At 47.9% G+C, this 26,345-nt stretch overlaps 1 protein-coding gene across 1 annotated transcript in view; it reads left to right on the top strand.

Annotated features, from left to right (window-relative positions):
* Positions 1 to 16,050: 16,050 nt before the first annotated feature.
* LOC146190832 (relaxin receptor 2-like) overlaps positions 16,051 to 26,345 on the top strand; it is a 139,897-nt gene continuing 129,602 nt past the window's right edge. The window contains exon 1 of the mRNA XM_084601206.1: positions 16,051 to 16,436. Within this exon, the coding sequence (XP_084457332.1) occupies positions 16,346 to 16,436 (91 nt within the window). The 5' untranslated portion in view covers positions 16,051 to 16,345. The remainder of the gene's footprint in view (positions 16,437 to 26,345) is intronic.

The following is a 26,345-nucleotide window of genomic DNA, read 5'->3' as shown; positions in this document are numbered from 1 at the left end:
AGTGTTTTTGCGAAGAGCATAAACGTAGCTTCGAAAAAGTGACCGCTGTCAAGGCGAAAACAAGAGGAAATATTTAACAAAGAACACTAATCGTTCAAGGTGGAGTGTGTTCTACCGTTCAATGCCGGCAGCCCATGCAGACAGCAATAAACAAGAACTTCCTTTGTTCTTTATCACTCTTCCCTTCATGAAAACTACTGCTTCCAACGAACTCCCACACTTGCATAGCTCAAACATAGAGAGGCCATACAAATGTGACACGAGAGCGGCAGGGACCCTTCGCTGTGTTCGCAGCTTACTAGGTGTTGCATTTGGCCTTCGACAGGTGTAATCGAAAACCACCAGTCCGCGCGCGACATGCCGAGGTATCTTTCGAAAGCCCAAGCGTTCGCTTTGGCATTCTTGTTACCGAACACTGCCTTAGAGTGATTCAAGTCTATTGAGAGTCGTGTCCGCTTGTCGCCTCCGCGACGGCGGACGACTCGCGAGGCGGCTGTAAATCATCCGGCGCGCAACAACGCCTCTTCTGGCAGCCCCTACTCACGGCGACCACGCGCCATCGGATCGCTCGGAATGAGTATTGTTCACGTGAGAGTGGGTTGCGGAATGCGCCGCTTCGGACAGCCGCGCGATTCTGCCAACACCGCTGTCACACCCACGCCCCGTTACTGGAGCAGGAAGAGAAGTAGTGTTTAAGGGGAGTCATCGCGCATCAGGACGGTATATGTTAGATAGATCTGCCTGCAAGGCGAATATGTAATTGCAGTGAATTTGTACCTTATGGGAAGCATACTAACGAAAACAAAGCTAAATTATTTCGCCATCTCAACGTCCTAGTGCGGTGTTCGACCATTTCAGATTGCGGTGAGAACGTCGTGCTGCTTGTTAGGGCAATAACAACCTTTCAAAATACTTTCGGGAGAAAAATTATTACTGACCGCTTAAGAAACTCTTCAAGTTTAAGTTTTGGTGCTAAACTAGGATGGAAAAATATGGAAAATTGAATTATTTAACGCAGTACTTTTCCTTCCTACAAGTACAAAAGTTCGACAGTAACATGCAATCAGCCACTGAAAAAAAAATTCGCACTGTTGTTATCAGCATACTGATTTCAACATTTCGAAAACAGTTTTTCTATGTAAAAACGTGCACGTTTCCACATATACTACCCGCTGACAATGCAAATTCAAAAATTGCTGTCTTCCTTGAAACAAAAGTGGTAAGGTCAAGCTGCACGAACGTAGAGAATATAGAATGAACTGTGGAATGAGTGACGCCTGGTATTTTATATGCACCACCAGAACGTGCAATCGGCAGTCAAACTAGAGAAAAAATTATTGCTTTTTGTGATTGCTATATTTTTGGGAAAAATAAGCGATAATTTCAGGAGCCAAGTTATTCTTTTCTATGCTATGCCAATACCACTCCATTTCCTAAATTTTTGTTTCAACCAACCTCCATCCAAACCCATCTCGGGGATCATGTGACCAGAGGGGACAACTAAGGACGCTTGCACGCATTTCTCCAGCTTTTAAGCTATGACAGGCTACGACGCCGATGGCCACGCCATATAAAACGGAAAATGTACCTTGCATAGCTCTCTCTGAATTACCTGTACCTCACGAATGTGTAGCCCCCCCTGCGAGCTGCGACAATCAAAACGTGAACATAATGAAATTTGCACTGAATAAAACCATATAATGGAATACAAAGCGAAGGGTCAGTGTCCGCTGATATTCCATCGAAACAGCATGAAAACCGGCGTTTTGCTCAAATGATGTAAGCAACTTCAATTTCCTGTTCATATTTAGGTGCAGTGGATGGCACGGCAAGGAACCGCGTCAGTACTAACGCTGTTACTATAAAGGTCCACTCTTGAAAGGACAAGTTTTTCGTTTATGAACGGCAGGCGCACCCAATCTTTGGGGCGAGCAGCAAGCAGCAATTTGGGAACGAGCTATATAGTAAACTTACTGCAACAAAGAAAACAAGAAAGGTAGCGGCTGGAAACACGAACCGGGAAAATATGTCTACCTCCCTATAATTTTATCCCATCCCCGGTGTCATCTGGCAGATCCGAGAAGCTGTGGCGCTGCTTCAAGCAATGCCGAAGAACGAAAACAATGGAGGCGTTATATTATCTGGCTCAGAATACCCATTTTGTTTAAAGCTTTGGAGTGAAAACGCAGCAGGTAAGTGGCTACTGTTTGAAAGGTGCTTTAGAGAGGTGGAGCGAACTTCCGCACCGACCATTCATTACGTTCTGCCTGTTGGTGGAAGTGGCCATTTTTGCTCCATCAACGGGCCAATTAACGCGAACTTAACGTCCTCTCTAAAACCTCAAGTTGCATCATCGTGAATACGGTGTGTATAGTTACATCACAGGTTCTGCGCTAGGCAAAGTTCAAAGACGGCAGCAGAGGAAGCAAAGTTGGATCTTTGGAACGTTAAGAAACTTACTTGAACGAGGAAAGGGATAGTTTAACACAAAAAAAAGTATAATGGCTTGTTGGCATCACCTGCGCAGGTTAGTGTGTAGGCACTCGCCTAAGGTGTCACGCTTTGACGTCACGTTCATTAACCGCTAATGGAGAGAAAAAGCGGCCGGTACACGAAAGACAACGCCGCGACGCTGCAGGAATCAGCCTGTCCTCGTTCACGGCTTCACGCTAATTCAACCGAGAATTCTAAAGGGTTGGTCAGGGAAGAATGCCAACGGAGGGAAAAAAGGGGTGACGGTTAGACGGGTCGCAAGGAACAAAAGAGCCGTTCCGAAATTTCAGCCGGCGATGCCTTGGCTGAGAACGCGAGATGCAGCGCATCGCAACAACGAGCGTATTCCACTCATTTAATTTTTGTTTTCTGCTCTCGAACGGCGTATATCCTCGCGAGCTGTAGCCCATAGGCAAGCCACTGTCGGGCAGTGTGGCCATCGCAGCGTTTCCATTCTTGTCAAAGCCGTGGTGGCGGTGAGGATCGGCTCCTCTGCGGGAGCGGGGGGCTCAGAGAAAAGTGAAAAGAAGAAAGGGATGAGGAGGAAGAGAGACGGCGCTCATGCTATAGCGATAGTGTAACTTCGCCATAAAACAATACCGGCACGGAAGGAAGCCTGGCACGGAAGCGCGCTTCCGGCAAGAACGTCGTTAAGGGTTCGTTTACTCGGTCGCCCGATCCTGTGTCGCGCCCCAAAATTTACGGCTTTGTGTTGCTCTTCACAGCAAGGCCGAATCGCTTCGCTTCGCTGCCTGAGGAAGAGAGAGGGGAAGGAGTCAGGGGTCTTATTTTTCGAGGCTTCCCTCCCAGGCTCGAGCCCCGCGTTCACCTCCTTGGAACAAAGCATGCTTTCGCTGGAAGCAAGGTGAGATCGTACCCGCTTGTCTAGTAGCTTTGGTGGGCGAGTATTAAAAAGGCATGCCTATATGCAAAGCGAGTCCTTATGGTGTGACACGAGAAGCTTGATGCTGCAAAGAACGATGGAACTACTGATCCCAGTCGATGATGTATTCGGAGAATGCCCTTCCTTTCGTCAAGACAACGTGGTGAATGCAGGTTGCCCGATTGTGGCTTTTGTTAGGCTACACGCTGTTCTCAAAAGTTGAAGCAGCGCTCATAATACTTGTGTCGTGCCTTCCCGTTCCTCCTGCGATCGGTTTACAAGTGCCATGGTTTGTTCTCAGTTTCTCTCACGTTGGTTCCTGCGTGATATTAGCGACGGAGTTTAATACGCCTTCTCTTACGGCCTAATAAATCCGGTATCCCATACTCAGGTGTCAACACTTTCCTTTTTATTTTAGCTCCAGAAAGAAAGTTCTCTTTGGAGTAGTTTAGTACAGGGAGAGTGAGTGAGTGAGTGAGTGAGTGAGTGAGTGAGAAAGGGAGGGAGGGAGGGAGGGAGGGAGGGAAACGCGGCATGGAATTAAAACCAAAATAGGGCACCGCAGATGATTCACATGTGTTCACTCGGTGGATTCGAACCTAGAGAAGGAGCTAGAGAAGAACGAAAGCCAAACGGAAGTCGTCGTTCTCCAACGGAACACCTGAAGGCTCTCTTGGTGTGAGGCAGACACCGCCGGGCGGCTCCACACTGAGTCGATTTGGAGGGATATGAAAAAAGCATTTGCCATCCAGTGGGCATAATTACGTTGATAACAATAATTATAAGCTCGATGACAGCATTCTAAATCCGCCCATCAATATTTGGAATCCAGGAAGAATCATCGTTTTGTTACAGTAGCATATGTCTGTCCGTAATCATTATCGCATGCTACCTATTGTTTCCGCATTAGAATTACCTGTTAGAAAGCTTCATTGAATTTTTATGGTTGATATTCACCGTTGTTGCAGAAATAAACACTCGAATAGTACAAAGTAGAGCTCTGATTTCGGTTTCACGGTCCTCTGGCAGAATTGTGGGGAAAAATTCCCGATGCAAGCTCTTTGTTCTCGCTTCTGAGAGAAGGTAGTTTGATGAAAGGAGTTTTGTGATGAAATGTCTTGAAATAATTATGAAAGCTTAACACCGCAGCATAACTGCAAGGACATAAAGGAACGCAGCAGTAAAAACGCTGCAAGCAAAATATCTTGCTTTGATTTGTTCACAGTAGATATCATAAGCTGTAAATATCACTGTTGAACGCGAGAGAAAAAAAAAAGAAAAATGGAAAAGTGTAAGCGATGTATACAGTAACATATGCACTATTAATACGGGCGCTACAAATACCAAGAACAACAATAAAAAAGAGCTTGCAAATGCGTCAATTGGCAAAACTGTGCTGTGTTCAGGTGAAACGAAAATGCCATCTATGAGAATACCTACCATCGCATCCGTATTTCAGGCCCCATATACTGCCTCTTCTTAGAAAGAGATAAGGTCTCAGCCTAGCCCCTGTTCACGAAAACAAACCACAGGTGTAAAGAGGTTGGCGGGCGAACATTCTCTTCTTTGAAACAAAATGCCGGCCAACAAGAGCCCGACTCTTGTGTACTTTCTTATAACCGCACAGCGACCAGCGTAAACCTCACGACACCGCAGCGAAATGCAGCTTCTCTGTCAGCGAAATAGTGCAGACGTTCCAAACACACGGGCGCAGAAGTCTTTCGAGGTCTTGTATAAACACAGCACTGCTTGCAAACGCCTCGAACGGAGCAAACTTTCCTGCTCGAATGGAGGACTTTGTTTGCGCTGGCGTCCCACAACACGTGAGCGGACGGCTGCTTGCTAGAGTGCTCCGCGAAAATGCATGGACTCCGTGGGGATAATCGTGTTTAGTGGATTTACGAGCAGAGAGTTCGCGACGATGCGATATACTCGAAACTGTCTTCCTTTATGGTCATTCCACCCGAGGGGCAGCGATTTTGCAAATAGCTATTTTCGTCGTGTTGTGAGCCATTAATCCTCCGAGTCCTGCAAGTGGAATACGCTTCGGCATAAGCCCCGACTGGAGGCGCACGTTAACGGTGCTTGGGTATGCTTTAGGCTCGGCCGGCTCCCGAGACGTAGTCGTATGACGCATGCGCAAGATTGTAAATAAATCCCAAGCTTGTCATGTCTGTCAACCTGAAAACGCGGTTGATTTACGGCAGCTTTCTTGTTATACAGATTTCTGTCCTTTTTTTTCACGTGTTTTTATCTATTCTTCTGTTCACACTGTTCTGATTTCCCATATTTAGCCACTATTTTTCTGTTACTTGGTTGTTATTTTATAGCGCTGCTCTTACGCTCTCATTTGGCGATTCAACCGTGTTGCTGTTGGTGACGTTTCCAGTGTAACCGATCGTAAGAGGGCCACGAGACAAAGAAAATGTCCCAGAAGAAAAAAATCCGCAAGCTCTGAGCCGCTCGCTCGTCGTTCTTCATGTTCTTCTGAGAAGTTCAGTTGGGCTCGAGAGAGAAATAGAGTGCTTTGTAACCGCACATACATACATACATACATACATACATACATACATACATACATACATACATACATACATACATACATACATACATACATACATACATACATACATACATACATACATACATACATACATACATACATACATACATACATACATACATACATACATACATACATACATACATACATACATACATACATACATACATACATACATACATACATACAAGCGTCTCAAGTTATTCGCCTCAACGCATCGCGAAATACGCTTAAATAGCAACACTGAAATTTATCATAAGGAGGTATAGTAATAATCTTTAGAATTTTCTCCTCGTTGTGTTCGAAGCGTTGTGTTCGAATGAATGTGCATGGTAGCTTATGTCCCCCTGATGCCGCTTTCGTTAAACAGCGCAGAAGCAGCCGCTGGAGAATGCCCACAGAGGGCAGAAATGATAAGATAGCAATGACACGACAAGGAGAGGTGCATAAAAAGCAGGTTAGAAGACGTCCGTCTCCTTCAGCAATTAACTTTCAGAAATGTCTTAAAAGGTGTGTCGGCAACTATCAACACTGCCACGAAGACATGCCCGGAGGACTCCCTGAATCCTTATTGCGGTATTGAGAATTAAAGAAACGATAAGGCTGCAGGGATTCCGCATCCTCTTATGAAAAAAATATCTATACTGGGGTAACGTATGTAGTACCAAGGCGCGTTTACTCGGCGTGTGTGTATTCGTTCTACATTACGCCCATTGAGAGGAAGTTCAGTAAGAATAAATGTAAGCGAACGCAGCCGCATTGAGGGGTGGCTGCTCCTGGTCTTACGGGGCTGGGACTGGTAGGTGCCCGCTAGCCTGCCACCAGAGTTTTATCTGTTGTAGACAGTCATTGCACCCGCCACAGGTGGACGACGGCTGTTTCGACGCACGTCTTTCTCTCCCTCTTCTTTTTCTTTCTTCTCAATTTTCTCTCTTCTGTCCGCACGAGGCAGCGGAGGCGGCTCAGCTACAGAGCCAGTAGCAGGCCCGTGCATATTCTTTTCATTCTTCCTACAGTCGCAACAACAAAAACACAGCCGCCTGCGACGCGATGATAGCCGGAATACATTTGTAATGCTGCGGACTCATTTTCGTCCGTCTGAGTCGCACGGCGCTGGCGATGGCCCAAACCACATTCGCACTTAAAGCTTCTTTCTCATTGAGTGAACATGCTTCTCCGGAGGCTTCTTGTGTTCTGATATTCGACGCGAGCAGCCGCGGTATTGTTTTAAGCGACCGCAATCTTATGCAGGTATTTTGTTGTACAGCAGCATGTAGCCCGTGCCCCGCGCCCTGGTGCGGAAAGCAGGTAGCAGGTGAGACTGGAAAGCAGGTAGCAAGTGAGACTGCAGCCAATGAAGATATACCCATCTGTACCGAAAGTAATTATTCTGTCAATTGGTCCACAGAAAGGGAAAGGCGCAGTATCTGTCACACTTGCTTTTGTGGACACCTGAGCCGCGCCGTTGCGACTGTAGGACGAAGTAAACGAAAATGCACGGGCCTGCTACTGGTTCTGTACCTAAGCCACCTCCGCTTCCCCGTGCGGATAGAAGAGAAAATAGAGAAGAAAGAAAAACAAGAGGAAGAGAAAGACGCGTGTCGTAAGGGAAGGGAGGAAGGGGGGAGTGATAGTGGAAAGAGAGAAAGAGAAGCCATAGTGGAGGGCTACAGCGTAATTTCGACCACCTGGGGACCTTTAACGTGCGCTGACATTGTTGTTGTTGTGGTTGTAGGAAGAAGGAAAAGAAAATGCACGGGCCCGCTACTCGCTCTGTAGCTGAGCCACCTCCACTGCCTCGTGCAGACAGAAGAGAAAATAGAGAAGAAAGAGAGGGAGAGGATGAGGAGGAGGAAAAACTTTATTTAGCCCTATATTACTTGGCGGTTTTTGGGACGTCTTCAGAGATGTCTGCTTGTTGAGTCCACAAGAGCCTTCTCCGTCGACTTCGTCCACTTCTGCACAATGGTCGGTTGCCCTCAGTCCAGGGCTCCGCTGGCTACTGCCGCCCGTTGGGCTCGCAGTACAAAACCTTGCTGGTCTTCGCAGCGGTCGCTGGACAGCAGAGAGAGAAAGATGCGCGCCGCAACAACAGCCGTCGTCCACCATCGAAGCGGTGGCGGGTGCAATGACGGCCTACAACAGATAAAAATTTGGTGGCAGGCAAGCCCCCGCCGCAAGCGGCGGTGACCTACCTGTCCCAGCCCCATCAGGGTAGTATGCTGACATTGCACAACACGCGGACGCCACTCCGTTTCGCCTCCATCGAAACGCAGCTGCCAGCGGTCGGGATCGAACCCGGGTATCCCGATTCTGTCTGAAGAGTTCACATTCACTAAGGGGATACATATTCATTTCCATTTTCTATTTCGTAAGGGAAGGCTTCAACACGAAGGCAGCAAGCAACCAATCATGGAGATCAGAACGTAGCGAGTCTCCACGTCGAGCCAGTGGCTGCGATATCCAGCCAACAGTGCGGTCTGGCCGCCAACGGGCTAATGGTTCGATAGCTTGTCATGAGCGCTAGAAAGCCGTATCTGCGTCAACGAACAATAGCGAACAGTGCCAGAGGACTAAACGAATATGAAATGGAAATGCATTCTTATACTTAGAATACGGCCCCATGACACTAACTACCGTCCAGAGGAAGATAATATCGTGGCTTCCGTGACGCAGATTATCCTCGAAGTCACGATGTGTAGCTACCGCGACGTTGCCCGTCAGTTCCTAGGGAGCTTTGCGTTCGCAGGTGCCTGATTTCCTTTGGCAAAACAGTGCAGTCTTTGTCAAAAATAAAGAAGTCAAAGGAGTTTCTTTTTGTGTCGTGCTTTGGTGCTTATCATGCGTCGCCAACACTTCAAATTTGTGGAAGGTGAGGGGAAATTCCGTCCTGAGCTTCTGGAAGGACTTCCACCGTTGCTACAAAAGCCCCTACGTGGAATGGGAACAAACCGATTAAGCTAACTACTTTAAGCAAATACCACGTTCGAGTTAATAAACGTGGGCCCTAGGCGTCCGTTTCTAGAAGATTTTGGTTTGTGAGTTCAGTTTCAATGAATCAGCTTTATGATGGGCTTCGCTGCGTGCACGAAGGTTCGTCGCGTTCATGGACCATCATTGCAGTCTCACTGTCTACCAGCATCCCTCGGTAGGCGTCAAAATGTTGTGGACTGACGGGCCTTAAAACACAATTCCTGCTTTTGATTGGCAGCACCCATGGGCTAGACGACCACAACATCTAAAAGCCTTCTTTGTTGAGACGTACAAGAAGATTCGACTGTGTAAGAAGTTTAAAGCGTGCCAGATGAGACAAAATAAGGAGGAGAACGTATTGCCTCGTCGTATTTTATGTGTACTGGCCCGTTGTAAGCGAAACAATGGTTTTGGTTTAGATTGATTTATGTGGTTGCGGATGGCTAACTGCTACTCCTTAAGCCACGACGGGAGTGTACGGTCAAGTGGGTTGCCGCAAAGGTGCACAACTGTTGCAAGCAGCTTCTCGAGAGCGATGCAAACATCACGAGGCCGCGAAGGGATGCGCTGTATTGTACAAGAGTGGGGTCTATAAGGGTAGGCTGGTTTCCTAACTTCTCAGAAAAGGCAAAGTCTTCTGTGTAGATCATGGCGACACGACAGAGACTAGGGGCCTTTATAATTACGTACATCGCTTTTCTCGGTGTACATCAGCTGTCACTCGTTTGTTGGGATGCAATTGGACAAGGAAACTCGTGGTATTTCTGTCCACTCTCGCACATTACGACGTCAGGTCACTGTATAGAGATAGTGTCGACTGTGCTAAATTGCTTCTGGATAATGCACTCATAAACGAGATTCAAAAAGCAACCCCGACTCCATCTTCGGGTGATAAATGGAGGGGAAAGACATTTCGGAGTAGTCAAAGGCAACCTATATACATAGTAGCCATGTCTCCATCGGTCTGTCACATACCGAAGGTGACTTGTTCGGTCAAGGCGCTCATTGATTCAGGCTTATTGATTCAATGAACAATACATCTGGCATTCAGCAAGCGCTGATGGAAGTAGTTGAGGACACAGAGAGGTATCGCATTCTCAGTCGTCACAGGGAGCGGCGAATGCCGCGTAGCGGTGGGCGACGTTGCGAAGAATGAATAATGCAGCGTAGCACTTCATGGGTGCCTGAGGAGAGCGGCATGGACACATTGCACAATAAGTAGAGCTTGGGTACCGCGAAGCGGCGCAATATACGAGTCGAGCATTTTTCATTGTAAGCATGCGGTGTTAGTATGAAGCGCTAGAATACAAAGTCTGGCCCAATAATTATTGCATTATCATAGCTCAGGTTGTTACCGAGGTTATCTAAAGCCGTAAGTTATGAACGGCTAATAAATAAGAGAAGTCCCTCCCGGACAGTACGTTAATAATGTGCAATCAGTAGAAATGGTTTTACGTGCAAGTTCATTACGGCACCTATGTATTTATTGCCCGTACCGTTCTTAAATAAAAGACTTTTATAGAAACTTTCTTTTTCTAATAATGTTCTCACGAAATAAGGTGAGCTGTTTGACATTTTTCTCTCCAGAATAAGCAAATCTCGAAATGTTTCAAAATATGCGATGATACTACCTCCAACTGTAAGAAGTGGAATAAGAAAATAGCGCGCATGGGCTCCGGATTTATTGCAGTTTGATGTTTCTTTCTTGCCATCGCTTGTCGGCTTTTAATGCCCTGAATGTACTGCCAGGTTGGTTAGACTAGGTGGGGGGAGGTGGGGGTGGTCCGGGGGGAGGGAGGGGGGATGTTGTTGTTGTTGTTGTTGGAAGGTGTTTTCGTAAAACAGCTAGCTTTTCCACTGTGTCCTTGAAATCTATTTTCCAGTCTCTGTCTCTGTTGCTGCGCGCGCTTCTAGTCAATCGCGGGAGGGTTGAGGGGGGAGGGGGGGGGGGGAAGGGTAGATGGGTTGTGGGTAGATAAGGCCAAAGGATGGTTTAGTCTAGATGTGCGCTTCCTAAAGGTGATTGTAGTTGAGGGCGGGATAAAAAGGGGCATCGAGAATGGTGTTGGTTGGGTTGCTGGGCAACTTTTAGCTAGTGGGTGCTTCTAGACAGTGGAGGCGTCAATCTTCAACACTACACACAGAGGGTGCCGTTTTTGCATTGGGATGCGCACGCAGAAAAAAAATGAGAACAACGAGTGCATTCGACAATGAAATGAGAAACTGAGTTTAAGTTTTGCTTTTCAATGATGACAAGACAGCTCAATTTATCCATGGACGTGCAAGGCAAGAAATGCACTCGTGGTAGCATTTTCGCGTTCATTTATTAAGATACTCATCGTTGCCCCACCACATTACACCTCATTATACCTGTGTGTGAAGAAAAGTTTTTTAATTTTATTTACTGTCTTTGATAGTCTGACAGCGCATTTTTCTCCAGGATATTGAAAGTTTAGTTGAGCCTGCGTAGCACTGCCTGTTCAGTAGGCTTTTTTGCATTACTCACTATGTTTGCTAGGGGGCACGCTTTGGGTGGGCAGGGGGAAGTCAATCGTGACTAAGCTTGCCCCTCAGCGGGAAGGACGGTGCAAAATTCCGAAGAGGAAATTAAAATATTACACTCGTGATGATACTGTGCAGCGAGTAACTGCGATACCTCAATAACTCCGCTCTTCTTGAGATCTCCATTAGAGGCTGCTTTCGGAGCATTGGACAAGGGAAAGCATCATATCCACGGCTCCTGGCTTTCTGTCCGTAGCCTATTTATTAAGCAGAAATAACAAATAAGAAGGAGGTCTTCGCTTCCCGGAAGGCTACTGATGCAGACGTGCAGAGTGTGGATATTTTGCGCGAGCTTGACCAACTTACTCAGAAACGTTTCGCTCCGCTTTAATGCTAGGAAAAATAACGCGGCTTTGTTTGTGTGAAAATCCATTTGTGATTGAAACGTAGGTACACTTTTTCAAAAGGTTGGAACTCAGGTGGCTGGCTTCTGAACCATGTAGTGGGACTTCTTTGGCTTTCGTGGAAGTCTTACCCATTCAAGAGCGCAGGACGAAAAATCTTCTCATCTTCAGGGAAATTCGGATACTGGTAATGCATTACGAGCTACACGATGCGGCTCAGGTGCAAACCTCTTAGGCTCCAAATACTGCACGCTGTGACAAAGACTATGCCGAAGAAAACGTCGAATAACTTTGGTTAAAACATTGTACACAGAAACAGTTGAGGCGTTGAAACTCCTGGAACACGAGCGAAAGTCTTGATTCCTAGTTCTGAATTATGTCAGTTCTTTTAATTTATTTAGCATCCCTTGCCTTCACAAATATATATATATATATATATATATATATATTAGCTATTTGCGTCTTTGACTTTCTTTCCCCATAAGTATCTGGAAGCTTCTGGAGGTTTCTGCGTGGGCGGAGTCATACTGAGGTTAGATGAGGGTGGTTGGTGTCAATTGAAGAGTGAATGTTGATAATATGCGAGGTGGGTGAACATACTCAGGTGGGACATGCACTTTCCAGGTAGACATTTTTGGCGGCAATGATCGTCACAATGCTAACGTATTAAAAAAGAAAACGCGGGTGGAACCACTAACAGATGGTGCAGCCCCTCACAAGGGCGATTGCCACAGCCATCGCCTAGTCAAGACACTCAAGGCAAAGATTGAAGGCGAGGAGGATGAAAACCACCTGGAGAGAGCAAAGAGAGCGCGGCAGTATCGAATGGATCAATGCTGAGGTGAAAAATCGGAGGCAGGGAAGGGGCGGCTGACATAGGTTGTAAATCCATCCCGGATGGGCAGGGAGTGATGGTGCAGGCTAAAGAAGGTGGCGCGAAAAAGTAACTAGCGGAGGAGGAGTGAGAACGCCTGAGAGACATCTATAGACTATATTCACTATCAGGTTTAGCAGGCGGCAGTTGTTTCAACGTTGTATTGAGGAGGCGCTACAACGTTGGGCGGTTCAAAACTAAAAGCATACAAAAAAATTGCCTGTGGTCTGACCAATGGCTATCCCGAGTTGAATTGCGGAAGCAACAAATTACGAAGATTTGCTCGCCCAAGGCGATCAGCCTCTGCTCGGCTCAACTTCTCCAAGGCTGACTGTGCCGGTACCGGCTAGTACCGGAGCGGTGGTATACATATATACACCCCGCGCATGCGCAGTGGCTTGAGGTATTGAAAGAGCAATGACGTCACTGCGCATGCGCGGCGAACGCAGCGGCGGAGGCACCTCTGAGTCACCGCGCCGCGCAGGAGTCCGCGGTGGCCCCGGCGCGCCAACTGTGCACCGTGTGACGTCACTCTCTCCTGACGCGGCGGCGGCACCTCTGAGTCACCCGCGCAGCGGAGGAGTCGGCGGCGGCTCCGACGCGGCTCTCCAGCTGTACTCCGTGTGATGTCACTCGCTCCCTGCGCATGCGCAGCTTCGCTCATCGGGGACTCCGCGAAATGGCTCACCGCCTAGCGTAGTGCTGCTTCCGCAACAAAAATGTTTCCGACGCTTCGGCGCCAGTCTACCGGCCTCCGCTGATTGTTGGAGCCGTCCAACCAGAGCTCAGTTCACGGACACCGTGCCATGATTCGTAATATGCCCTCTCTCTTTCTTTCTTTCTCCCTCTCTGATGCTGCGTTGTGCGTGCCATGATTGCTTTCTCGATTTGAGTGGCCGGAAGTGAGCGCCGAAAGCGCTAGACGTACCGAAAGGATGCGGGTTTGCACTAAAAATTAAAAGAACTGCAACACGATCCAGCCCAGCATATTTCGCCTAGATGAAGGCCATAAGAGAGAGAGGAGAAAAGAAGGCGGGAAGTAGACTGCGCCATGGCCAGAAATTATCTAAAAGTTCCCTGAGAAGGAAAGACCTATAGGGTATACGAACGGTAAACCAAGTAAACATGTTATTCGCGTCCACAAGCACTGCAATTTCGGTGTGTGTCTAACGTGTATTATCAGCCACGGTCCGACCGCTGTCATAATTGGGCGGAGTTTGTTGAGCACGTTCGGATCCAAACTCTTATTCGGGCCTATTAAGGATTACATATCCTGTCAGCTATGCAAAAACTTGTGGCTCGATTGATGGGCTGCATAGTATATGAAAGGCGGAGTCATCGACCTAGTAGATGCTGCTAATCAATGGGAAATTTATTGTTATCTACTCATTTCATCTTCTGTGGTTCTCGTTGCATGACCTTCTTCGAGTGAGTCACTTATCTCTATATAGTCAGGTTGCTGTAACCAGTGTGTACAGTCGGAAAGGTTATACTTTTCAATTAAAAGAGGTAAAATTCGGTGCTTCAGCATGCAATCAAGTTTATACTATATTGTGGCGGAAGTTTGGTGATTTCATAGCGCGACCTTACATACTTGCTGAATCATTATCAATATGCGGGGCTATTTTCATCTAAGCACTTGGGAGAATGGTTTTCCGTCTTGTAAACAATACTGTTTTTAAGTATGATAGTGTTTTGCTTCATAAGTTTTTTCACTCGTTTTAGTCTGGACTAAATTGCGGTTGTATAATGCGGCAGATGCAGTAGATTATACTCGTGACTAATGCATTATTGCCATTATTCTGTTACCCAGAGTTTGACCAAGTACGTAGTTATGTTCAGCATCTGCTATACTGGGTCTTGGCATTGGTTCCTTTTATAAGGTCGTGCAAAGTATAGTCGAGATGCCTCTTAACGGTATTATGGCCAATGTACAGCTGGGATTCATAGCTTTCGGTCAAGTAACTCCTTCATACTGCTGGCAAAAAAAAAAAAAAACGTTTGAACAGTGGCAGTTGTTTACAGCCACAATTGTCCGCAACTTTTACATGCGAAAGCCACTATAGTAGTTATCTCTAAATAAACTTAGTTTGGCCTATACTTAACTCGGCCTAAAAAAACTTAAGCTTAGGAATTTGCAATTGCGACCAATGTGTGTTCAGACAGCAAAGTACTCCTACAACTTGACTTTGCGAACGTTTAGGCTTCGTAAAGGTTATTAGGCTTAACTATGCCTAATAGGTTCGACTAAATTTAGGAAAGTGTAACTGCGCTATTGTGTGTTCAGAGTCGGACTGCATGACCTAACCTGTTTGAAGCACCGATTAAGTAATGCTAGTTAGGCCTAAATAAATTTTTTCTTGATTTGGTCAGCGTGATGTCACTCATGGTATTCGTGGCAGAATGAGAGAAAGAAGATGGCTGCACAGTATGAAAGAGGCCCTCAACAACGGTTGAGGGGGAGATTCAGTTCGCAAGCCGAGCCAACGTTTCGACAAGAGCACTTGTTTTCGTCTGGCCCAGACGAAGACAAGTCCCCATATCGAAACTTTGGCTTGACTTGCGAACTAAGGCACCCCCTCAACCTTGGTTCACTGCTCTTCCATAGCATATTTGAGGAACTCATCGCAAGTCGTAATAAAATCATGTATAACGAAGCTAGAATTGGCTCTTGCCATAACAACACTCAGTTAGGCGGACAGTAACCGGAAATCGACGCAATCCACGATTGCAATCCATTGCAATTCATGGCGCTAGAAATGCTTTCGTACCAAAATTTTATGACTTCACCTTTCGGAGAAGGTGCCGTTATCTATACGAAAAGTGGCTGGAACTATAATGTAGCATGTTCAAGCCAAGTTCTGCGTCTCTCCATGGGCTGTGGTCGCCTTCAGATTCTGCAAGGCTATGGTTAGCAGGGCGAAGGCTTGCTATCACGATATGCCACCTGTCGCGCTTACAGTGCGACACAGGTCCATCCACTTTCTACTAGTCAAGTTTCATTCACAGCGACGTGTAACACGGGAGCTTGGTCAAGCGAGAGAGCACTGCAAGACTTAACGACTCAGCTGATCTCACTCTCCCCTCGCAAATCCGCCGCTGCCTCTCCGACCCTTCACCGTCCGGGTACTGCTGCACCTTCCCCCTCCCTTCGCTCTCTCCGCCGGCGGCGTTTCGCCGAACCATTACGTCAACGCGGTGCGCGGAGCCAGCGGCGAGGCGCACGCCGCCGCCGCTCCAGCGCAGCACTGCCGGCGGGGCTTTTTGAGCGCGAGGAGCCGCGGCCCACGGCCACAGCGCGCGCCGCCTCAGCGCCCGCCGCACCGTGCCGGGGTGCGCACCCCGAGACGACGACGTACCGAACCCGCGACATGCGCCGCCGTGGCGTAGCCCGCGCCGAGCCCGGCTGAGCGCCGCCGCCACCACTACCGGCGCCTTCGAGCAGCAACAGGCGGTCCACCACCACCACCCTCCCTCATTTGTTTTTCCACTTTCTTTTCGTGAGCCGGCGCGGCTTCGGTGAGCTTTCTCTTCGTGGAACTGCGGTGTGGCTCGCGAGTGATTGAGCGCACGCCTTTCGTCAAAGGAGCGACCGCCCTGCGGTGTCTGTGCGTCGGACTCGGCTGGGAACTGAGGCTCAGGTGGACGACGGCATGACGGCGACGCGCCGCTGTCCGCGACCGGTCGCTCTGGTGGGATTCGCTGTGCTCGTGTGCGCTTGCCGATGCTGCTGCCTGGAAGACGGTAAGCACCCTTTTTTAATGTTGCTCGTCGCCCGCTATGCTTTTCATATTTTCGCTTAGTTATAATGTTTTTAATCGATATTTATTGCCTCAGGGCATCAGTAGGGTATGAGATGAAGGATGAATAAAGGATTAAATGAATGGAAAAAGGTTGGCTGATTTTATGAAGTCCAGAAGTGAGCGATGATGAGGTCCTTGCGTCCAAGTGACGTATGAGGCAGGATTGGTTGCTGAAAGTCCAGTTATGCTCAGGTGCCGGATTCGTGTTGGTTTGAGTGCTGGGCAGTCTCACAGTAAGTGGTGGATGTCGGCCTCAACATCTTCGTTTTTACAGATCGGGCACCCTGGGCGGGGATATGTGTTGGAAGTATGACCACGTCCCAGTGACAGCTGGTGTGAGGGCAACACCGACCGGGATCCTCCTAAGTATTTTTCATAAGCTGTATTCCGCAAACAGGGGTCGTGATTTCCGTTCGCTATTCATTCTTTTGTTCCTTCACTACTGACATCTGGTATATACCTCTGGTATGAAAGGGGCTGATATGATCAATGGCAGAGAGAAACAGAAGAAAGGAAAAATTAAACCAGCAAACAGCAGCCAAAAAAATAGAACCGCGTATGTGGTAGGTGAAACAAAAGTTATCGGGCCGTGGTGCAACGGGGTAAAAATAAACAAAAGATTCGCTGCTGCTGACAAGCGATCTATAAATAAAATTCCAAACACACCACGTGATTGCCTCCACATATATCTGTGTGCAAGGAAAAAAATAATGCAGGGCTGTTGCTGACAGTGTAAGCCAACAAAGTGCTGTTGCAGTGCCGTAAATTTAAATGTTTTCAAAGGAACCAGTGTCCCAATCGCGTGATTGAGTGCGCGATATTTTGGCATGCTTTAACCAGAAAATATTCGTAAATTTGTCGTATTCAAAAGTTTGACCGCTTCAGGATGACGGTCATAGTTAATTCGATATGTACGGTAAGGAACTGAGTGTGTGTTTTTGCTTTGGCTCCAACATAGAAATATAAAGGAAAAGAGAGAGAGAGGCATCCTGGGCGTATTTGCGAGAGACAACGCGAGGAGCTTTCTTTCTTTCCCTTTTTGTTTTCGGTAGGAGCATGTTGCTTTTTCCTACCCTCGTTGGTGTTGACCTTATAATATACGGATACGCAATATGAAGGCTGAATTTGTAAACAAAGTGGCCTCACGGGTGAAAAGCCATGAATGTAGGAATTCTTTCTTGCAGCAGCTTTCTTGAAGGCTGTACCGACAATCAACTCAGCTGGCACGTGGAAGCTGCCGCCCGCAGGAAGCTTCTATATTTCTCCTGTTTCTCGTTGTATCTGGAACAAACTGTTGCCGCACATACCTCCTCGAGCCGCTCTTGCTCGCGAAGAAAATAGAAAAAAAAAGAGAAACAAACAGCCTAATTACATCTGTCAAACAAGCTTGTTCTTGGTCGTCGACACAGACCCTGATTCATCTATTTTCTTTCGCTCAAGCGTGTCGCTCTCTACGCACGTGTGATAATTGGGCGGTTTGGTCGTTACCCTCACAATTACTGGCTGTGTTCGGGAACGCCCATAATGACCGATAATGACAGCGATCGATTGTTGTGTCGCGACCACGCGACTCATTGATATGCCACTCCACACGCGCTCCGTGCGAGCCGCGCACCCGTACAAACAAGACCACCAGGCTTTCACCGACGACGCTGGCGGCAAAGCACACAGCGCCGGAAAGGCGGCAAGCTGCCCCGTGGGCTAACAGGGCTCTGCTAGCGCCGGCGCCAATGGAGGCGCAGAAGCAGTCAGAGGAGGCAGTTTGTGGTTACTGCACAAGACAGATTTTTAAGAGTGATAGATTCAAAGCTTCCGGATTGTAACGGGATGATCGCACACCTGTTGCGCCCGCCATGCAGGGTAGGTGCGCTGTCGACGCCGGCACAGTGAAGTAAACCACCCGTCAGCCACGAGCAACACGCGCTCTTTTTAAAATCCTAAAACAATACTTACGTTTCTTGGAGAAACGTTCGCTATGGAGTTAGTGGACTCTGTAGTACCTTTAAGGAAGTGGTTGGTCCTGCTCACCTGTTACTTACGGTCTTATGATTGCCATGCCTCTAAGTTGAGTCGCAAATGTTCTGAAATGAACGTTCTATTAAAATGTTTGTTGTCACTGCCTGTACCACACGCACGAGAATTCGATCGCTATGAAACAACAACAGTTAACTTCTGCGGCTCCAAGCATACGGTTACCGGCGGTAGAAGGAAAATTAAAACATATTGCCACGTGGACAGTCGCGAACGCGCACTTCCTGTTGGCTGTCTCGCCGATCGTTGCCACGCAGCTACTGTGATACTCGGCCGGATTTTGTTTCCTATGAAGGAGGAGTTCGAGAACAAAGCCTTTTACCACTGTTCGTTCCTTCTACGTGAGCGAGGTCCGGAAACCTTAGGCACCGTTGCGAGCTAGAACTCGTATATCTTATAAAACACTGCTTCAGCAGACGTGGCACGGGCCAAATAATTGTCGACAGAGCGGACAGGACACATACGGGGCCGTCGAAAGACAGAAAAACGGACGGACAGGCAATTAAACATGAATGGTGATGGGTGGGCATGCAAGCAAATATTCACGGAGAACGACACTACACCACATCATAAGACGCAACAACTGACCGAAACTGTAATTCAGTTGAGTCTCTTCTTGAGTGCTCTGTCTCAGTCACCATGACATAGAAACTTACAGTATATTTATAAGCATGCAGGAATAACATAAGCGCGAGCGCAGTGTCACTTCTAGTGCTGCTCACGACGACACTACCTAAAAAGGAAAAAAAGAAAAAGAAAACCGCCTTAAAGAGAGGGCATCTTTAAGAGAGCTGTCACTTGGGGAAACCCGTCTGGAGGCAATCAGTGAAGAGTCTCGGCAAAGCTTGCGGTGGTTCATTCCGGTCGCTAGAAAGCCGCACAGCAATTGCACTGCTTCAGATTATCGCCGCCCACTGGTTTGCCGGGCAATTACTTCGTACTGTGTTGCAACAGCGGCCTTTCATCGACGCGAACAGAGTGCGGCAATTTCAGCTGTGGTAGTGTTCAACGACCGCCGATATTGCCTGTGCCACAGCAGTGTAATAGCCCCGCGCGCAGACCATGTTTTTTTGTTTTTTGTTCTTGTTTCCTAGGCTCGCATTTATCAAGACAGGATACCCACGCGGAAGAAGCCGGCATGGACCACCCGTTGAACACTTTATCTTACAGCTGTTTCCGCGTTTTCTTGCGAGAGGCGTGGTTACCAGTTCAGCCTCCGTCTCAGCTCAGCCGTCTTCCCTCATGGGCCACTTTAGTTTCGGTCAAACGTCACAGCCACTAATAGCTGGCGCACATACACCCCCCTCGCCTCTCAATTTGTTTCCCCTGTATACCCCTTCTTCCTTCTCCCAGAGAAGGGTATCCAACCAGAATCTTCTGATTAACCTGCTTCCCCTTCTTCGGTCCCTGGACTGAGAGTGTCAAGTACTCCTTATTATACCTTTCCGCTTCGCTCACGTAACGCGTTATCTGAGACTGCGGAAATGCCTCAGGCTATTTTTGTCTCTGATTAGCAACACCGAGCAATCGTGCATTACGGCGACCAAATCTTTTACCTAATAGCCAGAAATGCTGGCGAGCAGCAACGACCGAACTCGAATGGCGCGCATGGTGAATTCAGTCAAGATACACAGGAACTCCGGCCCTCATGGGGAGTAGCTCCTTCGTCAACACTTTTTCGCGTTGCCATTGCTTATCGGTCACCTATGACGCGTTGGGAAAAGTTATTGAATATGATTCCAGCACCATTGCGACGGTGGAAGAAATCTCGCGCTATGGTTAAGCGATCGCCACGTCAGGAAACGAGCGAAACAAAGCCAATCCAAAGCAAAGCGAAGCCAGACCAAGTAACCTCTTCTCAAAAAATAAACGTTCACGAGTAAAGTGCGTCACAGCTTCTCGAAGCTGTCACGCGCTTGCGCTTAAAGTGGGGGCCAACCTGTGCCAGCTTGGCGAAAACGTCGGAGTAGTAGACTCCGCCGTGGGACAAGAAAAACAAGGCTGCGGCCGAGAGACGAGGATGCGGACGGGGGCCTCGCCGTCGGCAGCTTACGGAGGCGTGCGAGGATAGGCAAATTCAGAAATGCCAGGAAAGCTCTTTCTTTCCTCTTTCGACACTAGCAACACATCCTCCCCCTGCAAAAGTCGACGGCGCCCCAACTCATCGGTCAGCGCCGGCGGGACGCCATCGGCTTCCACAGTCGCTTCCACGGAACGCGGTAACCACTGGAGAACCACACTCCGTATAGAAACACCACTGGGGGAATGTTATTGATCGCCCACTCACCTGTTTGCCCCTATGTGCTCAGTTTGCATTAGTCGCTATTACAAGTGCGCACGCCAAGAAGCCACTTCCCAGCGCGTTACTATTCTATTTAAAGTGTATAGACTGGAGGACGACGCAGAATATTTTCTTGAATTTTTGCTTGTGCATAAATAGTATGTACCCCCCCCCCCCCCCCTCCCCCTTCCTGTGTTTAGACCGCCTCATGTCACCTCTTTATAGTCAGGATAGAAAACCGGACGTGCCCATTGCTACGGTTCACACAAGTAATTGTTCATCCACTGGCCTGACGAAACAATAAAATACCCAGACTCACAAGTAGGGAATTCTCATGCCTCCAAGTCAGACGTGCTCACTCGAACGGAATTGCTACCGCTGACCGTGCGAAGGAATAATATCGTCACAGAAACCAATTTTTCACTCAGTTTAGACCCTTTTTTCGTGTGTGCGGCGACTGACTCGTCAAAAATTGGGTAAACAAGTGCGCGTGGAATATGAGTATGCTAGCTTTGCCCTTCGTTTCTCAAGAAGCTGCTCTTAGAAGGCTTCAAAAATAGTTTCTGAAAATGCTCTGTTAAAACAAACAAACAAAAAAGGTGAGCTGCCCGTGAGTCGATTGAATGCCTCCGTCGCTTTCGCCATGCCAGGTCTGCGATATGTAGACGGCTGGAAGCACCTTCGCCCTGAAATATGAAGTCTATTTTTGCGTCGCGGGCCAGTTAAGAGATGAGAGAATGTACGAGAAGTGTGTTTATAAAGCGAGATAGAATTCTCGTTTCTCGTACTCGCGTACTGTCGCCAGCAAAGTCGGTCGTTCGCCATGATCACAAACTCACTATGCGTCGCGTAATAGACTGTTATGTCCCTTCAAGTGTTCATAATCAAGAGACGCGAGCACTTTCTCTGACACAAATGGGCGTATTGGGTAAAATTTCATTAATAGGCTTTTTTTTTTGTTGGTCTTAGACTGACAACGGCACGGAAGAACTAGTCTCCTTAATTGCGAGCAGATGCAGTCAATAGACGAAGCATTCGTGTGCTGCGAAATGAGTTTTACTATATTTTCTTCTGTAGTAAACATCCTAGAAGGTGCTTGCTTGCTTGCTTGCTCGCTCGCTCGCTCGCTCACTCACTCACTCACTCACTCACTCACTCACTCACTCACTCACTCACTCACTCACTCACTCACTCACTCACTCATTCACTCACTCACTCACTCACTCACTCACTCACTCACTCACTCACTCACTCACTCACTCACTCACTCACTCACTCACTCACTCACTCACTCACTCACTCACTCGCTCACTCGCTCACTCGCTCACTCACTCGCTCACTCACTCGCTCACTCACTCACTCACTCACTCACTCACTCACTCACTCACTCACTCACTCACTCACTCACTCACTCACTCACTCACTCACTAATAAAAGTCGCGCCACATTATATTCAGCAGAACATGAAGCGCCGAGAGCGCTTTTCATTAACTGTGTTCATGCTTACGGTTTCGTAAAGCAATTATCAAAAATAAATTAAGTCATTGCCCATAAGCCGCAAACGTAGGCACTGACGTAGCTTTCACGGACCGCTGATTTGTCAGGAAGGATATCTTTCGTTGTTGCCCCACCTTGTTAATTAGTGATGCAAACGCATAGCTGAAACACATCGTAGTCAGGACGTGCTTCGTTGAGTATATTAATTACAGGCACTTTCTACCTGCGACCTGCGCTTCGCACAGGCACTAAAAGTGGTCCCCGCATTCAATCTATTATGAACCACAATGCCCCTGATTGAAAAGCTTTCAAGCAAGGCATTGTTACCTGTAATGTTTTTGTAATAAAAACAATGGAATTCTGTATGCTCATCACGCTGACACTGAAATTCGACTGTAAGAAGTGCGCTTTTCTTTTTCTTTTTTGAAAGAAATAGAAACATTGTCCAGAAGAATAGCATTCTGAATTGATTTCTTCAATTATGTCTAAAAGATATGTGCTGTGGAGATTAATTCATCATCATCATCCTCATTACAACACCCACTGCCTGGCGAAGGCCTCTCCCATAAACCTCCAATTAGCCCGGTCCAGTAAAAGCTCCATCCACTTGCCCAAATAATCTGATTCACCCATCTAACGGTCTGTCGTGCTACGCTTGGCTTCCCTTGGAATCCACTCTATCACCATTATGGACCATCGGTTATCCTCCGTTCGCACCGTGGCCTGCCCATTCCCATTTCATCTTGTTGATTTCGACTAGAATGTCATTAACCCGCGTCTGTCCCCTCACTCATTCTGCACGCTTCCTGCCCCTTCACGTTATATCTGCCAGTTTCAGTGCTATAGCTCTCTGCGTTGTCCCCAACTTAAGAAGGTTACCCTTATCGTTATCCTCCACGTTTAAGCCCCTAAATGAGTACCGGTAAGATGCAACGGCTATATACGTTCCTCTTGAGCGATACCGACAAGCTGCTAGTCGTGACTTGCCATATGCGGTACCTCCAAATATGATTCTTCTAGTTATGTTCGTTTCGTGACCCAAATCTGTGGCTACTACCTGCACTATAAGTAGACGTATTCCCTTAGCACTTTCAGCGCTTCGCTACCTATCGTAACTGCTGTTCCTTTCCGAGGCTCTTGACCATTAATTATATTAATTTTTATCGTCTACCGTTCTTTTTTGCCTGCCTATATTATTTTTCATTGCTTGAAATTCGACTCCTCAGTTACTTAGTAAGGCAATTTTATCAGCAAATCGCAAAATATTACCTATTAAATATTATTTGACAATAAATACTTAGGCAAATAAAAATTAAAGTGATAAAAAGATGCATTACTCTCTGTAGAGACTTTTACGCCTCATCATAACAACTTGTTTGATTTGATTTATAGGGTTTAACGTCCCAAAGCGACTCAGGCTTTTAGAGACCGATAGTGGAGGGCTCCGGAAATTTCAACCCCCTGGGGTTAAACACTGACATCGCACGGCACACGGGTGCCTTTCTTTTTTTCTTCATTGAAAAGTGGCCGCCTTGGCCGGGTTTGATTCCTCAATCTTGGTTCAGCAGTCGATCGCGGTAACCACTGAGGCATCTTGGCGTTGCTTGCCATAACCTTTAAACATGGCAGCACGTCAAGAAAGAAAGTTCGCGCCTGCTTCTGGCGACAGTGTACTTCAGAGCTGTGTTAATATGGAACTGCACGGCGCAGTGGTTACGGCGCTCGATTACAGTTCCCAAAGATGCGGGATTGATGCCCGGCCTCGGAGGCCGCTTTTCGATGGAGGCGAAAAGCAAGGCGCTCGTGTGTTGTGCGATGTCAGTGCAAGTAAAAGAACCCAAATTTCCGGAGCCCTCCACTACGGCGTCTCTCACAGCCTGAGTCGCTTTGGGACGTTAAGGCCACTAAAAACTAAAAAAAGCTAAGCCCTATGCCGCGGTGCTTCAGTGGCTTTATCATTCAACTGGTGTGACTGCCCGATGCCGCGGGATTGAATCCTGTCCAAATTTTGATATATGCGAAGTGAGAAAACGGCCACCTGTTGCATAGGCGGCTATCTTTATTCTTTTGGTCTTTTTAGGTGTGAGCAGCACTGGAAGTGATGATGATGACAAGTTCTTCATTTACTCCTAAAATAGGGGAACCAGCCGAAAGACTGGTTGCACTGCTTAAGGAGGTCAGCAGGGATCCCGTGGGACTCTGCGGCATCCAACGCACGCAAAATGAGCTGGCGCTGTTGGGCGAACTCAGTGGTACGCAGGAGGGACGTCCACGCATCCACTGTAGCTGAATTGTCGGCGTTGTGTTGTGTACATGTTTGCACGTTTGTTCAAACATGTACACAACACAACGCAGTGTTTACACGTATGTGCAATAAGATTTGGGAAAAGTTTGCTATGTATACCATGGGTTTGGAAAGGTTCCTGATTATATTTTGCGCGAACGGACGGCCTCACGCCGAGATAGTTCCCGGTGTGCAGGGGGGTATAGACACCGTTCGAGCCGATAATGCTGGAGGATGTCCGTGTACGTAACAAGGCATGAATAAGTGCCTTGAGGAGTGTCAGAAGAAACGGCGGGCTGAGGAGGTTGCTCCGCCCGTTAGCTGAGTTCTCGGGCTAGAGCATGCGCCTGTGCGCTCCCGCTGAGCGTCTCATGGGCTGGGGCCCATATGAGAAGACGAGGTGCAGACGGTAATGGGAGAGATCGGAGGATAGTATGTGCCCGTCGGGATATACGACCTGCATCGCAGTTATGAATTGCTTGTTGAGAATCGCTAACGACTACTTTCGACTACTAGCCTCTTCCGCAGTGGTAACAGTTGCGGCTTTGAGGACGCCGCAGGCATTGTGCCAGTTTCGGTGCGGTGCCAATGCAACCGCAACCATAGCGGGGCGAAGGGGGTGGTGGGAGGCATCTGTGTAAGTAACGTCGAGGCGATCGGCAAAACGTTTCTGGAGTTGCCGGGCTCTTTCGGCTCTGCGCTCTGTATGATACTCTGGATGCATACGTTTGGGAAGCGGAGGTATACGAAGACTAAGTCTCTGCTCAGGCGTGAGGTCCATGTACGTAGAAGTCGCCCTCAGAGGGCTGATTCCTACCTGGCGCAGCACTGCGCGGCCAGCATGTATCAGCGAGAGGCGCTCATATTGGGAAGTTAGATTCACTTCAATCAGGTCGTCGACTGTGTTGGAGATCCAATCAGTTTGGTGATATTGAGCTGCTTGGCCTACCCAATCTTTTGGCAGACATCCCCCACTTGCATCACAGTCTCTACGCCGACAACATCACTCTGTGGATTACACAGGGCAGTGACGGCCAGATCGAGGAGACTGCAGACAGCCTTCGATCGCTTTGGTACCTACCTGGCCACAGTCGGCCTATCCTGCTCGGCCACCAAGTGTGAATACATTATTGTCCCGACCCCGGGTAGACACCTCAGACCACCTCCGCAATCCTTCAGTCTGCAAGTACAGGGCATCCTTATACCCCTACCGACCAAATCCGCATCCTGGGCTTTCATCTACAAGATAATGGAGGAAACGCCACTACTCTTCATCGAATAGATCAGTCTGTAATCTGAATCAGCCGCCTGCTCAAGAGAGTCGCCAACAAGCATCAGGGCATGCACGAATCCAACCTTTTGCACCTCATACAAACCTTCGTTTGTACGCGCATTGGCTAGGTTGCCCCTTACCTTCGCCTCACGCGAACAGATCGGGAGCGACTGGATGCATCACTACGCAAGGCACACAAGACAGCATTGGGTCGACCCATGTCCACTTCCACTGGAAGTGACACTGCGTTCATGCTGGTGCTATTCCTGCATGATTATAAATGTACTGTAAGTTTCTATGCCATGGTGGCTGAGATAGAGCATTCAGGAAGAGACTTAACTGCATTAAAGTTATGGTCAGTGCATAGTAGTGTCTCTCGTTTGTCACTTCGGAAACTCTAACCTCGTATTCCAATTCCAACATAGAGGGGTGCTCAAGCTTCGCCTTAATGTACACGTGATAGCGCCTTCCACACTACATTTTT

This window comes from Amblyomma maculatum, chromosome 4 (assembly GCF_055883805.1).
Source record: "Amblyomma maculatum isolate TAMU_Amacu chromosome 4, ASM5588380v1, whole genome shotgun sequence".
Classification (NCBI taxonomy): Eukaryota; Metazoa; Arthropoda; class Arachnida; order Ixodida; family Ixodidae; genus Amblyomma; species Amblyomma maculatum.
The sequence above is the reverse complement of the archived record's forward strand: the minus strand, read 5'-3'. Positions and strand labels throughout refer to the sequence as shown.